Source organism: Camelus dromedarius, chromosome 16, assembly GCF_036321535.1.
Source record: "Camelus dromedarius isolate mCamDro1 chromosome 16, mCamDro1.pat, whole genome shotgun sequence".
In the NCBI taxonomy this organism is placed as follows: domain Eukaryota; kingdom Metazoa; phylum Chordata; class Mammalia; order Artiodactyla; family Camelidae; genus Camelus; species Camelus dromedarius.
In genome coordinates, this window is record NC_087451.1 from 31,895,479 (window position 1) to 31,913,546 (window position 18,068).

The 18,068-nt window shown below is 49.3% G+C and overlaps 1 protein-coding gene across 2 annotated transcripts in view; it reads right to left on the minus strand.

Annotated features, from left to right (window-relative positions):
- Positions 1-18,068, minus strand: part of SAP30BP (SAP30 binding protein) — a 31,008-nt gene that overhangs the window by 7,531 nt on the left and 5,409 nt on the right. For both annotated transcript variants that reach the window (XM_031469095.2, XM_010998404.3), the window contains one exon: positions 3,909-3,951. In XM_031469095.2, coding sequence (XP_031324955.1) covers positions 3,909-3,951 — 43 coding nt within the window. The remainder of the gene's footprint in view (positions 1-3,908; positions 3,952-18,068) is intronic.

Consider the following 18,068-nt stretch of genomic DNA (forward strand, 5'->3'; position numbering starts at 1 on the left):
GCCACCCCGGGGACTGTAGAGTTGTGCTCTGGATCACCCAGACAATGCACTGTTTGTTGTAAGATTCTGTCTGTGCTTTTAAAAACATTCTCTCATGAAAAGGGCCATACAATGAGCAAATAGAAGGCGGAGTGGGGTGGGGCAGGATGAAGGCAAAGAATGAATAATCCGGCATCCACGACACCCTGCAAGTACTTACTGGGTGCCAGGCCCCAGGCGAGGAGACCCGTTCTCAGTTGCAAGTGGCTGCCTTGACTGTCGGGGACGGCCCAGCACAGCCTTGCCCTTCTCTCCCGAGGCTAGGTTAATGTTTTTTTGTCAGACAAGGTGCTCTGATTTCTGCTTAGAGCTTTGCTAGTCTCAGCTGCTACCAAACAAGCCAGCACACACTGCAAAATACTGCAAATACTGAGGCTGGGGCCCAGGCCCAGGGCCCAGTCTCCTCACACAGCTACCTGTGCTGACCCTCACCGTCGGAAGATTCTCACCGGATGTTCCCCAGGAACAGAGCACTAGACCTGCCCTTTTAGGTGAGGGCAAGAGGACAGAAACTGGGTGACATATCCTGTTGTGGATCCTAAACACCAGTGCAAGCATGGCACTACATGTTGCTCTTTGCCAGCACCTTCCTTCTGTCTCCTGCCTCCTGAAGCAAGGGTGACACCCAGGTCTGGCTGGAGTTCAAGCTCATGCTGACTTCCTCCTTCCTCACAGACCTGGGAGAGGCAGGAGTTCTAAGTCCAAGGCTCAAGCAGGCGGCAGAGGCCAGCTGAGAGTGGAATTAGCTGGGGTATGCTGGTCCTCGTATTTCGTAACAATCAGCAACAAAAGCAAGGGGGGCTCAGGCAGGCTTTGGGCACGAAGCGAGGGCTGAGGCTTCCCTGGGGTGGAGAAGGCATGTGTGCACGTGACAGAGAGACAAAGAATGCCCTTTGGCATTTGCCAGGAAAGCCTTTTGGAAAAATAGGGTGTGACACTGTTGCCACAGCAACTCAACCACATTCAGGCTCAAATGGTATATAGTATGACAGAGAGGGCGAGCCCTCCCCCCTCCAGCTCGCGGGCTAGGAACTGGAGAGTTCCTTGGGAGTCACTGGCAAATGAAGGGACAGTCAGGAAACTAGACTCAAGTTCATCTCACAGATTTCAGGAGAATCTTTCAGTGATTCTCTCTCCTAAGTCTCAGCATGGACGTGAGTACAAGACAGTAGACCCACATACATGGCTATTCAAAACCACTTTCTGGAAACACGCTGAGAAACGCACCCAGGCACGTGGGAGCAGCCCGTGTCTGTGACTGCCCCGGGTCTGCCGGGGCTGTTCTAGGAGGGCATCCGTACTCAGAATCTGAGAATCCTGTGTTGGCGTGATTCACCCCGGGTGCGTGCCCAAGTCACAAAACAACGACGGTAACCGTGGCTGCCAGGTGTGAATCGGCACAGAAGCAGCTCAGAAGGCTGGGCCTGTGTAACGGCGGGGAGGGAAGGGATGCCCGGCGGGTGCTGTGGGGCCGCAAGCAGGAGGCAGTGGAGCATCTCCAGCTCACCAGAGACACGGAGAACCCAACTAGAATGCCACCCTGGGGCCGTGGTCCCAGGCCTGCCTGCGGGCACCCAGAAAGTTTGTACAGGGCGTGCACTCAGCTCAGCCGAGCAACTACAGAGCTGGAGAGGCCTGAGCCAGCTTCTCCGCCTTCGTGTGCTCCATTAAACGTATGAAAACGCTTCCCACACCAGTGGACCGCTCGGTCCCTACAACCAGAGGCCTGAACGGAAGGGAGCAGAGTTCAGGCAGAGGGGCTGATAACCATGGCGCCCTGAGCGGGGGCCACACTGCACGGGCCAACCGTTACCTCCTCCGTGAGCAGCGGGAAGAGTAATCAAAACCATGAGGCTTAAAGTTCCACCTGTGTCCTTTGTGGGTAAGTGGATTGAGAAACTGCAGTGTAACCCTACAATGAAATAGTATTTGACAATAATAAAAAGCAACTATGGATATGTTCAAGAACATGGATGGATCTCAAAAACATTATGGTAAGTTAAAGGAGACAAAACAAAAAAAAGACTGATTTCATTTGTATCAATGGTTCTCCAACGGGGGCAATTTTGCCCCCTCAGAAAACATTGGGTGATAACTAGATATATTTCTTATTGTCACATCTGGCAGGGGGAGGGGAGTGTTGGCTGGCATCGAAGGGGCAGAAACCAAGAATGCTACTAAAACATTTTACAATGCATGGGCCAGGCCCCAACAACAAAGAATTATCCAGCCTAAAATTTCAATAGTGCCAAGGCTGAGAAATTCTGATTTATAAGAAATTCTAAAACAGGCCAAACTCTAGTGAAGAAAGGACATCACTGCTCGCCTGCGGCTGAGGGAGGAACTGCCTGCAAGGGGAGGGGTCCAAGGGCACACTTTAGAGTGATGGAAAAGTTCTATGTAGCAACTGTGGTGGGGATTAACACGACTACGTATCTGTCCACACCCATCAAATGGCACACTTAAAACTGGCAAATCTTACTCTATGTAAGTTATACCTCAATAGAGCTGTTTTCAAAAAGTGACAGAGAAAAAGTGAGAGCTGGTTGTGGAAGAAGTTGGGCTGAGCCGGCCGAAGCCCACACACATTCCACCGCCTGACGAGCGGAGGGCACGGCCTCGCTGGGCTCCGGGGAGGCGGCTCTCTGACCCCAGCTCCTTGGTAGTAAACAGCCGGGACAGCGGGGCAGAGGATCCAGGCCACAGCCGCCCCCATGGGTCACCCACTCCGGGAAGCCCACTGGCTTCCTGGCAAGGCTGTGCTCTGTTCCCTCTGCCTGCAAAGCCAACTGGTCCACCCCTTCACTGCCATTTTCTACAGAGCAAACTTAAGGTTTTGAGAAAACTCAAACTCCATTCATCAGAAAACTCAGGGGTAAATCCTGCTCAGGGTCTGGGCCGCTCAGTGTGGTCACGCTCCTACCCAAGCCTTCCTCAGGAGACAAGCAGAATGAGTAACTTTCAGTTTCTTTAGTCAGGAAAACCAGAACAGGTTCCCGCCTCCCGTCCTCAGTGAAGGGACCAGTCCAGAAAAAGGACAAGTCAGAGGGACTGCAGGGAACAGTGTTTCCAGGCTAAGTCCTGGGCTTCCCAGGGGTGGGGGAAGTGAGCCTCAAAGGCTCTGTTTGGAAGCACAGGAGTGGGCTCTGCAGGGCACCTGCAAAGCAGAGCCACGGGGAGCGGGAGCCCTGCTGTGTGAGGACTGATGGAGTGGGCAGGGAGGCGGCCACAGTCGCCACAGAGAGGGAGGGTCAACCCCTCCGTCAGGTTTGGCCAGGCCTGGGGAGAGCTGTTACAAAGTCCAGGGCCAAACTGAAGGAGCTGAGACACTTTCTAAAAGGATCAAGAAGCTGGGGTTAACACACGACCGGGATGACATGTGTGCTATTTTCCAGAAATGTGACTGCCCTGGCCAGTTACATAAAGGGTCCCAGACTCCAGGGCTGTGAGCATGTCCCCTTCTGGAGACAGAGCAAAGCGCCAGCAGAGGCCACATGTCTGCTCCTTGAGCACATAAATGTGCCAGTGGAGCAGGCAGAGCGGGGACAAGGACAGAGGATGGCCGCAGAGCACAAGGGAACAAGCTCCCAGCTGGACGGGGCCCTGAATCCCTCTTGACAACACTGGCAACTGACCAAAGCCCAGCGAAACGCACTATGAATTTGATTTTCAAAGAAGAATTGTTCCCTGGGTGTCTCACTCAGACATCTTATGAGATGCCAAAGGCCCGGAGAGAGAGGATAAAGAGACAGGCTCGCAGTGGAGCAGCTGCCTTGGCCAAAGCAGAGAGAAGCCACCTGCATGGCCGGAAGCCAGCTGGCTCCGGGCAGGGCTCAGTGACACGCCCCGAGGCCCCCAGGGGTACTCACCAACCAATTCCTGGGGATCTCGCTTTTCTATTTCTGGGTTATCCTGCAAAAGAAAAATAGAAACACAAGGAGGTGAGCCTGGGGTTCCTGACCATAGTTACTCTCCTCACTGACACCACTCCGGGTTTTTAAGGAAGGAAAAGGTGAGAGGACCGCAAAGAACTCTAAGAGTGAGCCAATACCTGGGGCCTTCCGGGACCCCTGGAAATCTGAGTCCCCCTTCTTCCTTCATCAGAGCAGCCGGGATGTTCCAGATGCCTATTTCAGTCTCTCCTCCACGGCCTCCAGCAGTGACCAGCACCCACTAGCGCTGAGGAGAGCAAGCACCAACCAGCCGGCACCTGTACACCCGGAGCCTGCCCATCGCTCTCCAGGGGGCCTGGCCGGCGCCTTTGCCCGGTGCCAAGGAAGCAGGAGGCGGCCACCGTATAACATGAGAACCCCAAGACCAAAACACAAGAGACCGTCTGCTCCCAAGAGATTTTTCTTACTTTCAGTTTAAGCCAAAAAGGGAGACTCTCTCCCAAGGAGGTAGCTCATGGAACCTGGGAGCAGGCAGGTAGCGGGCCTTTAACAAGAGATGGAACCACCCCCAGGAAGGCCCAGCTCAGAGGCAGGGTCTCTCTGGCTCTCACTGGCTCACTTGTCAGATCTCCCTACGTTGGCTTCTAGTCTTTCCACAGGAAAGCTTTCTCTGATCCTCAGTGTAAACCACCACCCCCAACACCCACTTCCACGCGTCATTCGGTTCCAGCAGAATGCAGAAACCTAGGAGCAGGTGTCTTATCAGATGGCTTTCTGGACTTGCTCTGTATTTCACTGCTCAGAGTAAAGAGTTCATGTCAATCAAATCAACTGGGAGAAGGCAGGTTCTCAGCCCCGTTCTTGCGCCCGGGCACTGCTTCCACTGTTCCCAGTGCCCAACGGCAAGAACATATCTGTTTTCCCCATTTCTGGGGAAACCGAGTCCCTCAAACACAGATCAGGAGCCTCCAGTGCCCTAACGCGCTAATGATCAAAATACCAGAAGCTGTGCTGGTGAAGTCTGGTCTCATTTCCTTTTCTTGGTCGGTGAGGGAGGAGATAAGACAATAGCAACTCTGGGCGAGACAGGAGCACGGAAACAGCCGTGCAGCTCTGGGTGCTCCACTTACACGAAGCGAGGCTACATCAAGGTAACGTCTCAGGAAGGAGGACCACTGGCCTCCCTCCAACTACGGCTCCAGGCTAAGACCAGAGCAGCAGTCCTTAGTCCTCTTCCCCCAAAAATCCCTCTGGATTCTGGGACAGGCCAAAACCCCCTCATTCTTTGGAACACTGCGCCTATTCATTGGACCTGGATGGGCATAACTTCAGGCCAGGCTGCTTAGCAACTGTCTCCTCCAGCCACCAGCCCCCTGCCAATCAGGTGGGCAAAGAGGAGGGCCTGGAGGGCTGCCGAGCCAAATGCAGGTTGGTCATCAATCAGCTGCCCCACAGAAAGCACCAGTCTCCTGGGGCCACACAACCCTCCCTTTGTAGCAGCGGCTCTGGAGGAACCAATGTTAAAGAGTGTGGCAGTGACAAAACATTGGACTGTAAAAGGCTCTTAAATTTTCCCTCCAGGGGACAGCTTTCTGGGCGCTAATTGTGGGAAAACATCAGTTGGGTCCACCCTGCCTCCCCTCCAGGCCATCTGGCTGGTCGTAAGGGACTGACCCATTAACTCTTCAAAGGCCCCCCAGGGCTCTTTCTCAAAGCGCTGCCCCAGCCGCTTTCTGGCCCAAAACAGCAGAGCAGAGGATGAGGATGCAGGCAAATCTACTTGGGAATTCCACTTCCACGCATCTACCACAGAGGCACAGGAAGTTAGTCACCAAACAGACCAGTGTCTCTTCAAAGGGGAAAGTACTTGTTTACTTCCGGGGCTTCTTGGGGAAGATAAAAAGGTGTGAGGTTCCCTGGGGCTTCTCTCAGCTTTTGTGCCCCCAGCCGTGGGAAGGGGAGGGATGGGAGAGGTGGGGATTCCTGCATTTCACAAGGTCCTAGCCTGGCTTAGCTGAGGTTTGTTTAGCCAAGTCTCGGGGAGAAAGATGACGGGGCAGAATCACAAAGTTTTCCCCACTTCTTTCAGACTTTCCTTTTTTGGCATGGCTCCTCATTTCCCCCTCAATTTATCTCTCTACACATACAAAAACAAAAATAAAAAAATAAACTTGGTAGTTGGTTTCAATTTGCTAACTAGTCCAGTCTTTGCTTTTTTACATTCACAACGTGTGTGTGCGCGCACACACATGCATATGCGTGCGCACACACATGGGGAGTGCTCAGAGTGTACCCCGAGTCCCATGGAGCTATGGCCTCTTATTCAGTCCCAAACCCAGCATTCCCAGGCACAAGCCCCACCCCACCTTCCCAGCAGTGGAATCCAGCTCCATGCTGTCTCCAAGCAAAGTGCCAAGCAATGGACAGTGGACCCCACTCCAAGTGAGAGAAGACTCTCCTGCCTTGAGAGAATTCTATAAGCCACATGTATGAATGAGCCTCCACAGACTGGAAGCCATACAATTCTGCATAAAAGTCTCCTGGAAAGACTTTGGAATCTGTGGTTGCTCAGATGCCCTATTTGGGTCACAGGCACCCATGGGAATTCTCAGGCCCTGGAAAAGCAAACAATGGGAACCTGGGCCTCCGGGTGGCCACACCTCATTGTGCTTTAGAACGTAATTCTTCGGCCTCTGATGTGAACATGCTGGTTGTGAGCCTGCTAAGCTCCTGGGCATGTGGCAAGATACCCAGGTGCCCCCGAAGAAGAAAGCCAACAACCCAAGTTTTTCTGGATCCTAAAGCAGCTTAACCCCACACTCTGCCCTGAACATCAGGAGGAGAAGGGGTTGACTGTGCCCCACAACAAAGGGCCACAGAGCTGCATGCAGGACTTCAAGCAATGCTGTAGACAGCCCGACAAGGAAGGAGAGTTGGGGTATCTGGCAAGACCACTGAGGATGGGTGTCAAACCCCAAAGATGTTTTTTAGAACCATTTATGCTCAACTGCCCACTGAGGCAACTTTCATCCAATGAAAGCAGTCTTGGCGGGAGGACAGGGGGTCCACATTCAAGACGAAGACCCACCGAAACAGCCAGGCCTCAGACACCTGGAATTCAGCACAGAAATGAACAAAGCACCCATGACAGTTATCTTGGAAGCCAGCCATGTATCAGAAAAAACATCTGACGAAGTATTTACAAAGACAAAGCTAAGGAGACAGAAGGAAGGCTGACACCACTAAACTGCCAGCAGTTCAAAAAACCGGTTTTACAAAACCTGCTATAGGGAGAGAGTCTATGTCCTTAAAGAGGCAGAAGGTAGCAGCGAAGAGGATACAAGTAAAAAGCAACAAGAAACCACTGTTGCTTTTCTTCCCCTAAAGCAGTGTTTCAGAGTGCACACGGGACACCTGTCTTGACTTGTATGGATCCATCTCCCTGGCCTGCGGGTGGATATTCAGTTGGTCAAAGAAATGAACTCAGCCTGGAGATCTACTTACCAGACAGCTGTCTGTGTCAGCGGGGAGGCACGAAGCCCACAGACCTGGACAGCCCTGGACGTGACAGCACACGCCCTGCCGACGCAGCAGGCTGAGCGCTTTGCGCCCAGATCATGAGGACGGTGGAAACAAAGCATCTTGCCTAGGACAGCGGCTCACAGAGCAGTTCCTAGGAGGAAAGACCAGGGAAACTGCTTCTGCTCTCTGGTTCAAGTCCAATGAAGACATAAGGAAAAATAAGACAAAACAGAAGTCAAATCTTGCTAAGAAGCCACGTGAGAATACGGGAATGGGAGGAAAGAGCTCAGAGGCCTTCTCTTCAGTCTGCACCCCTCCAACTTTCCCAGGCTTCCCTCAGGCCCCACCAACCAGGGCACGAGGCGGCAGCTACAGGCCAGGGGACGTCCCTGGAGAACTGTGATGGGGACCTAACAACTTTGGTTTCTTGGCCAATTGTGTCTGAGACTTGTAAGAACGCAACAGCCATGGCAGGGGCCTCGTTCTCAGGAATTCCAGAATCTGAAACATGGTTCCCCCTACAGAGAATACAAAAGTCCAGCCACCAGCAAAGCTACGACTGCAGCAGAGGAAGGAAGTAAAAACAATATCGTTACACGGAGCAGGACAAGCTGCCATTTGAACTGGGAGGATTTACTCAGCAGAGGAGGACCAGGTCCTGCAAGGAGAATGGAGGTTTATCTACAGCCAACAATGCTTCATCAATCCTTCCTGGAACCAGCCCCACAAAGCACACTCAAGGGTCCAGCGTCCAACTTGAGACAAAGCAACGCAGCCTCTGGCAGCTAGGTTCTGCCAAATCTAAAGGTCGCTTTTTCTCCCCAGTTTTGGGAGCATTAGGCCCAGAGAAAGCACTCTGAACAGAGGGCAAAGGGTAGCCTTTCCTCCCTCCAGGGGAAAGAATGCTACGGACTGTATGTTTTCTGTTGGATGATGTGATCCTGCATCTTAAAAGTAGGAGGGCAGCTGAGGAGGCAGATTAGCAAAACACAGCCTTCCAAATCTTCTGTTCTCTCGGACCTGGTACTGACTGCCCCAGTACTTATCAAGTCCTAATGGTGCTTCACTTCCATGAGATGAGAGCAGAGTACCTACTTAAAAATGAATTCTCACTGTGGCCGGAGGCCCAGGGGACTCCCAGCCGATCATTTCAGCCTCCACCCCGCACCCTGCACCAGGGTCCTGGCAAAGCCGCTCCCTGGATTGCCCCCTCCCCACTCTTGCCTAGTGAGCCCCATTCAGACTTCAGACCTCAGTTCAAGGAAGCCTTCCTCCATCCCACCCCCACTCGGCCAAAGAGGACATTGGCCCTATTCTGTGCTCTCACTGTCTTAGTGACCACTGTTCCCCAGCACCTGCACCAGTCAGTGCCCTGCCCACAACAGGTGCTCACTGATGAAACACACACACAAACACACACACACACACACACACACACACACACACACACACACACACACACACACACACACACACACACACACACACACACACACACACACAGTCTCCTTTCTAACTCAGGGTTTCATAGCCAGTCACCTGCAGTGCTTTAACCCCTAAACCTGTTCATGTCCACAATTAGTTTCAATGTGTGGATTCGAGGTCAGAAAGGGAGGCAGCAGGGGAGCTAAAGGGGCTGGCCTTGCAGTAAAGGTTGATATGGGACAGGCAGGAAGGTGTTGGGGGGGGGGCACCAACACCAAACTAAAAAAAAAATAAATCTAGCTCGTTGCTCCTAATCTCAAAACAAAAAGAATTACTATATAGTTAATTCATTTATTTATCCCACAAATAACTTATCAAGCATTTATTATGTACCAGGCAATGGGCCAAACACTTGGGGTATGAGATGAACAAACTCAACCTACGGGAATAATTTTAGGTACCACGCCAAGCACTTCAGTGAAAGAGCTCTTTTAATTCTCACAACAGACTAATGAAGTCGAGGGCAGAACCGCTGCTTCAGAAGCCCCTGGCTGCCTCGGGGGCCATTCGGAAGGCAGCAAGCTAACGGTCAAATGAGGTTTTCTGAGACACAGGTGAGCCACTTGGGTGGCCAAGAAAGCAGCAATTATGGAACTTTCGTCTAAATACTACCAAGCTCTAGAATAAAGTGATCGTGGTTTGACAGATATGGTTGGGAGCCTGGATGGAGAGCTGTCAGTAACCCCAAGGCTCAGCTGTCACTTAACCGAGTGCCGCCTGGGGATGGCTCCCCCCAGCTCTGTGGCACAGATGCCCGGCGCCGGCTGTTTTACCCAAAGACACAGGAGAGCCCTGGAGAAAGCCCGTCACAGCACGTTTCCTTCAGCTGTATCCTGTTGGTCAGGATTGGGCCACTGCCACTGCAGGCAGAGGATGGAAACACTCATCAGAAAAATGGGCGGAAGTTGGTGGGGCCACTTTAAACGCAACGGACTCGCCTTCACTCCCAGTTCACTGCCAGGAAGGCTCAGCTCCCCAAGCAGAGGTTTCTACAGGAAAGGGTTAAACACGTGTTTGCCAAGACAAACTAACCAAAGGCAGGAACAGTCTCTTTCTCTGAAAATTCTGTCTACAGTAATGCTGATGCTGTTCAGCGTGGCGCCAATGCCGTCACGTGGAACCAACCAGAGTTCACGTGAAGGCAAAGCTCTGGCCAGAGCACTTCTGAAGGGGAGACTTTGTTATCTGACTATTCCAAGTGAAAACTCAGATTTGATTCAAGACACCTGAAGATTTTGAGTTTCTTGAAAATTGTGGAAGATGTTCCAAAATTGTGGAAGACCATTCCACTTCTCTCTTTCCCCCCCGAGTACCAGGGAGGGCTGTATGTGGGCAGAGAGGTCGCCTCATATCAAGGATTTGAGTCAAGCCCTCAGTGGTGGGGCCAAGTTGTGCTTTTTTCTTACAGGGTTTTCACAAAAACAGTGTCTCTATGCTTTTGAGTTGTGATGGGGTGGGGCTTGGAGCCAGACAAGGACAAAGGAGACAGTTTTGTGAGGTTGAGGATAGCAAAGTGAAGTCTTTGAGACACAGCTCAACATGGCCACCAAATTATAAATGCATTATCCTGCCTGAGAGGTCAGCTGCCAAGCTACGGTGTTAGATTAACATTCGGGGCAAATATAAGTGAAGTACCAGAAAGCCAGGTGCGTGGAAACGCAAAGTGGTCCTCGTGTACATACTGGTAGGAAGAGGATCAACCATCTACAGGGCCAGAGGGAATGACAGTATCTTTAAGGTACTGCTGAGGGAAAATGTACCTAACTCCAAAGCAAAGAATGAAAATGAGTAAAATCTGCACAGCAGCATTTCAAAGGACATGGATCAAAACACAGAAGGAAGGTGAGAAGTGCTGGATTCCTAAGGACAGGCAGCCCACTGCTGCATTGTAAATTTCAAAAAGATAAATCCTAACTGGGGAAGGAGTCACCCAGCCACACCTCGGTTAGTAATCTGTGGCATCTGGACCCGAAGGGAAGGAAGTGTGTTGGGGCTTGCACAGCTGATAGGTGGGTGGACTGGGCATGTAGTGGCTCCTTCTCGGATGCAGAACCACGCAGGAGCTGGGTGGGGCTTCTGGGAGACTTGGAGCGAGTGCAGTCAAAGAAGGCCCTCCTGGCACTTGCGGTGGAGCCAAGGTAGGGCGGGAGTGGGGGGTTACAGGGAGCATAATGGTGGTTCTTCCCCTTTGCAGGAGATCACAACTTCCAGCAATTACGTTTCTCACCACCATGTTTAGCTATAGATGAGGCCAGGCCTTCTCTGGAAGGCGGCAAGACAAAGGATCTACCTTGGGTTTCTTTCAATCTGGACAACAACAGAGCTACTTTCCCAGCCTGCCCTGTCTGTCCTCTGTCTGCTGCTCAGATCAGATCACCCCCGAGACAGATCATAGGCCCCAGCCTGGGATGGGTGGGTTCTCCTCAACATGGAAATTCTATGTCACCTACTCTGCAAGGGCAATCCCAACCTTGTTAAAGACCAGGCCTAAGGAAGGCCATTTGGCCTTTCATCGTGGTGAGAGTGAGGAAATGCCAATGTTAAATTGGCCTGGGCATTTTCAGCAGTTCAAAGGCCAAATTACAACAGTGAGAAGTTAAGATCGGCTGGTTCACAAGCCAGTAATGGTCAAGGGCCATTTCCTTCTCTGGTCCCAGGTGAGTCATGCTGTTATTTTTTCCCCCAGTTCATCAGCACTCAAAGGATCATGGGGTATGGGAGGCAGAATGTGGGGGCAGGTAGGATAATAAAACCAAGATGGAGTGACCAAGCATATACTCTCCCTCTCACACCCTAAACAGACTCACTAAGAGCTAATATACATTATTCAAGTCTCACAGTAACACCACGAGGCAGACAATATTATTTCCATTTTACAGATGAGTAAACTGAGGTAAAAATACAACAAAGCAGTTTCTTTCTTTTTGGGGGGTGGGGGTGGGGAGGTAATTAGGTTTATTTATTTACATATTCATCTTTCATGGAGGTGCTGGGAATCCAACCCAGGACCTTGTGCATGTTACTGAGCTATACCTTCCTCCCTAACGAAGCAGTTTCTTGCTGAGTAAATGGTAATGCTGGAATTCACTCCAGCCTGACTCCAAAGCCTAGTATTCCCAACTTCTCACTTCCTCTATCTAGACCAGGAGGCTGCAAAGAGTAACAATTTCTATGAAGCCCTTGGTCCAACCATTAAGGAGCCAACATCGAAGACCAAGGAGGAAAAATTCCTCTCCAGGAATGACTCCACAGCAGGTCACAGGCAAAGTAGGCGTTAAACCCTCGACTTGAGGGAAAGACGACCAGATCTATTACTTTTTAACTATAATTCAGGGGAAACAGCCCAAGAATCCATGGTGCCCCAGTGAGTAATGTCTGAGTTGATTTGAACGGAAGGGCTGGTCCTGAAGACTTAATCATGTAAACAGTGGGTGATGCCGCCTTGTTCTTAGCCTAGAGACTTCCTGGGGGCTTACAGAAGAAATGCTACCAAATCCTGACCCCTCCTCCCTTACTGGGTGAACAATCCTGTGGACTTCCAATGAGAACTCAAATTTTAAAGAATGAGCTATTTCTTTTGACTCATGTGAAGTGCATGGCACATTTCCTGTCCATCAGAGAATCTCTCTGGAAAGAAACTGCCTCTAGCATTTTACTCAGTAACAACTATATAAATACACTCATATTTTGCTACTATGACATACTAATTCTAGATTTTATTCTAGCTATCTGAAAATATGAGAAGGACTAAGGGAAACAATAATGAAAAGGTGTGTTGCTACTGACTGGTATTACTGCTAGAAGAAAATCTAGAATCTCACTCACCCTTTTCTTTATCATTCCCCATCTGGAGGTGTTTAGAAAATAACAAAAAATTTTTCTTACAGCAGTTTTATTGAGCTATGACACACGGTATCATTCTTAAATGTTGATTTTTCATTTGTGTCATGCTATTATAATTACCCAGACTACAGCAAGTGTTGAAGATGTTTATAATATAAACGAGAACAAAACTGAATACAAAACCTCTCTGATATTATGCAGGAAAACCTAGAGATGGGAGAATGAAAATGTGTGTGCTGCTGGGATCATGAAATTAGTTGATTTTTTCTTTTATGAAAATGTACAGTCTTGCTATTGTAATAACCTGACAGTAAGATATGCACAATATAAAAACAAAACAAAATCCTGACAAGATAACCACCAGACAAACAGTTCCATGTGACCCTTTCTATGTCAAAGACACTTGAGAAGGAGCCCAAGTTTAAGCTTTAACAAGGGAATCATTGCTGCCCCATCCTGAAAAATAATTCTCAATAGAACATTCCGTAAGTGAGCGTTCTTCAGAAGCTCACCCGGCACACCACGACTCATTTCCATTGGCTGGAAAGGGACTCCCAGCATCCTTCAGGATGAACCGAACCCTGTGCCGCTTGTTTGTGAAAACCGTAGCACCTCCTTCTCCCATTTCAGAGTCCTGGAGGTACAGCAAACACACCCAAAGCCCAAACAGGGAAATGTTTTGCTCTGCAGTGATCTCGCAGAGGCTGGTGTGTGTTCTGAGTCTCTCTCACGTGGTCAGTAAGGGAACTGCTGGCAGGCCCCTGAGAGTTCTTTCTAAAGTCAGGAGTCAACAGCAAATTCCTGGGAAACAAGCTCCTTGGGCCGTTTCCAGTCTCCAGATCTTTGCTTCTGATACTTTAAAAGATGAGCAATAATGTGGGGTTGGGGCAACGGGCTGGAGAGGAGGGAAGTGTGAGAATTACTGAGTCTAAGCTCTGAGTCAATAACACGTGGTGCCCGAGACCCTTGGCCTTCTGGAGGGAATTCAGGTGTGAATGCAGAGCCACCGAAGGCAGAGGCTGAGTGAGGACTTCACCCAGCCCCACCACTCTGAACTCTAAGCCAGTCTACCAATGCAGCTCCCAAACTGTCCGTGTCCCAAACACCCCACAAAGGTGCCCGTGACATTTAAAACTTTCAAGAGAAACAGGATTACTCAACATCTGTCAGATACCACACAAATTTAGGTATTATTTTTTCAAGTGGCTACTAAATTGTCAGGACAGCAGTGCTGACTGGAGCAAGTTACTTAATAAAGAGACTCGTTAGGTATTTCTTGGCCTAGAAGTCCTGTGACAAGTTCCTGGGACACCAAGGAATTGAAAATATGGGGCAATTTCTGACCGGCAGGATGAGGGTATAATCAGACTCTGTTTCGCTGAAAGGGCCCAGCACAGATCACAACTGCATGTTAGACGGACAAAGGCCTGTCCGCACTCGTCTCCCACAACTGCCGCGGTCACCGGCGGAAGCGGCTGTCACAGCCCCGACTTCAGATGGGCTGAGTGCACGTTCAGTTACGTGCCTGTTGACCCACAGCTGGAGGGAAGCTGAGCCAGCGCTCCCCCCGTCTTCTGCCTCCAAGTCCACAAGACTGGCTCCAAGTCGTGAGCGCATTTCTGCACTGCTTTTGGGCTCGAAGAATTTTTTTCAGTGTTTTCTTTGAACTGGGGTTGTACACGCCTTTAGAAAAATGCCGGAACAATATTCCTCCCCCACCCAATGCCACTGCCCTCACCAGAGACACTATTTTGTTTTGACAGATGTTCACTCCTTGGGCCGGGAGGATTCCTTCTCCAGGTCAAAGCCTGGACCACGACACCTCGGTGGGCCGGCCCTCTCAGTTAGCTGGCAACAGGCTGCTCCAGCTCCCTCGCGCCAGGTCATCAGTGCCCGTGTTTGTTTGCAGAGGAAGAGTGGGTCAGGGACAGGGAGTGAGTGGAAATACCTCTCCCCACAGGAACTGTGGGAGTGGGGAAAAAATAAACAAAGGGAAAAGTTCCAGGGCAACCGAGGTAAAACAAGGACAAAGGAGAGCGGAGAGGGGAAGCTCATGTGCCAAGGGCAAACAGATGGAGGAAACACTTGAGCCTACAGGCCCCCTGTCCCCGCAGTGAGAAGCTGGACAGACGACTGCCATTCCTAGTCTGTTTCTAGGGCAGCAGTGCCACCGTCTGTTGAGCAACTGGAACATCTGAGTCGGTTTACTGGAGGTCAGACCAGAAAACTTACGTTAGAGGACAAATACGACGCGATGGAAGTGCCAAAGCATTCTGTTCCCTGAGGGATGCTCAGCCACCTCCTCCAAGCTCCTTTTCTCTAGGTGAGGCAAACTCAGTGACCCCAGAGCCTGATCCCCGCCACCCCGGCTGACGGATCAGGACCAGAAGCCGATGGTGGGTCTGGAGTTCTCACTTCTTACTCAGACTCCCAAACATGGGAATTTGCACTCACTGTAACCCCAAGCATCGGAGTGATAAAAATAGGGCAACTTATAATAAAAATAATAAGGTTAAAAAATAAGGGTAATTTCCACACTTTTGGTACTCTACACTTGTATTTTCTAAAGTCACAGATAATAAAGTTGGAGAACACTCAACTTGGCTTATCCATAAAGCCAAGTCCTTTCCTAAGAAATCTCTTGGGCATTTAGTTCAACTCCCACCCACAAATCTCTTTTAGGACATTTGTGACAAATAGTTTCTTAAAATTTGTCTGAAAAAGGCCCAGAAACAGGGCGCTCACTACCTCCTGAAGCAGCTCGACCCACTTTTGGCCAGAGAAGACGGGCAGTTCTTTGTTATGCGAAGGCCAACATCATCCCTGTAATCCTGAGCGCTGCTTCAAATTCTGCATGGGGCCGCCACCTCCCCTCCGTCACCAGACCTTCCAACAGCAGGTGGAACTGCCAGCTCCGCCCAGTCTTCTCTCTTCCAGCCCTTAATTTTTTTCCTACATGACATGCTTTTAAGTCCCCTCACCTATGCTCTCCTATGGGCTCACTCCGGACTTAAATGTGAAATTCAGGATCCCCAACACAGGCCCAACGACAGGTGTGGCCAGTCTGGGAAGGCAGCAGAGGGGACACTGGTTGTCATAACTAATGCTACTGAACACAGACATGCCAGATGCTATCAAGCTAAGTGCTTGTTTCATTTCCTTACCTATTTCTCATAAAACGAATGAGGCAGATTTTATTAGGATGCCTGTTTTCCGATGAGCAACACTGAGGTTGAGGGACATCCCCAAGGAGAGCTGGAATTCAAACTCAGGTCTCCGACTCCAGAGCTGTGATTTCTCCCACTGCCGGGGCTGACCGGTCGGATTCCAGATGCTCTCCTGCCCCCAACCCAGCTCAAGGCCCCATGACACTAAAAGCGTTAACGGACACGAACAGAGCAATGAAAGCAATTATCAAACAGCTGTTTAATGTTACGGACACAAGATTTTTGAAGAATAGTGGTTCTTGAAGTTGATCTGTGGACCCCTGGGGGTCTGCAAGATCAAAAACTATTTTCGTTAATACTAAGACATTATATGCCCTTTTGACTGTGTTGACATTTACAGGAGCAAGAGTGGGTAAACTTGTTGGCCCTCAATCAAGGCACCAGCACCAAGTTTTAGCAGCAGACATACTCTTGAGTTTAAAAAAGAAAGCCAACTTTATTTAACAATATCCTTGGTGAGGCAGTAAGAATGATTGATTTTGATCCCTGAGTACGTATTTTTTTTTTTTTAGCATTTTGTGTGATTGAGTTACAAGCTGAACTAGCTGCTTTCATAGAACACCATTTTTACTTAAAGAATCACTGATAAACTATGTTTATTCAAACTTATGTTGTTGGCAGGCATATTCTTAAAAATGAAGCCCATCACTTCAAGGAAAATTCTCTCACAGCATTTATCAGCAATGAGAAAATTCAAGTTCATAAGTAAAAATCAGGATCTGGGAAAATGTATACTTCCCACTGTGAGCGTGACAGTGAATATTATCACTAACAAATAGGATTTTTTTTGGATACTGTGGAACAAAGTGAGTCAACATTTAGGAGATCTGCATAACTCAGTGAGCTAACATCATCCAAAACACTGGTGCCTGGTGATGTAACATCATGTATGGGCAAAAGAGCCATTTAAAGTGCAAGAGAGACCCACGGATTTTCATGAAGCAGAGTAGGGTAAGTTCCCCGATCAGGCAGGATTCACGGTCTTGTTGCCACTAACCTCTGGGAAGCTACCACTTGTTGAGTTCTGATGAAGCGTCAAAGAAGAACCACCACAAACACTTGAAGGGCTAGCAGAATATTCTCTTCTTTCCAATGACCTGTCTGCATGAAGCCAGAGTTTCTTCAAATACTTCAACCAAAACAACATATGCCAACCGACTGAATGCAGAAGCAATTATGATAACTGAGCTGCCCATTCAGCTAGACGTTAGACATTAAGGAGATTTGTAAAATGATACAATAATGCCATTCTTTGTTCTCATCTTTTTTGTTTGTTTCAGAAACAGTAAATCTTATAAAAACCTTATTTATGTTATTATGTAACAGATTTGTTATTTTAAAATAAACAAATACTCAAGATATCAAGAGGAAAGACCAAAATGGACAAAAGGTCTTTGGGATCCTACTTTTTAATTGTGTAAAGAAACTAAAATGTTTTGAGAACTGCTACAGTAAAAAATTAAAAGCAGAACTTAAAGAGCCAAAGTAGGAGTGCCATCTAGTGGAAAACAGAGTTATGACATCAATCCATTTGCTAACAAATAATGACACCTCCAGTATCCTATTGATAGAAACTTCAAATACTTAAGGCAGAAATATGCAAAATTAAGGGTTTAGAATACAAAAATATTGTCAAATATCAATTGAAATAAAACTTAACATGTCAGAAGAGTTCAGAATAGAGGGAGGGTTGAGAGGGGTTTGAGGTGGAGGCTGAGGCTTGGAAGACAGCGGGATGCCAGCTCAGGCAGGAGACGAAGTCAGGGCCACAACTGAATACGTGGAACACACAAAACTCATGCTGGGGACTGTTTCTAGTCCTTGGAGATGCCATGAGGACTCACTGTCTTCCTGTTCCCCAGTGGGCCTCTGATAACCACTGGGGACTGGAGGCCATCTGAGCTGGCAAGCTCTGTCTGACCCCCTCCAAGCTCACCCTCCAAAAGAACTACATCAAGTTGCTAGAAAGGCTGGATTTTGTGTTCTGCTTTCTGAGAGCTCCCTAACAGGAACAGAAGTTGTTCCATGAGGACTTTTCATTCCACAGACCGGATATTCA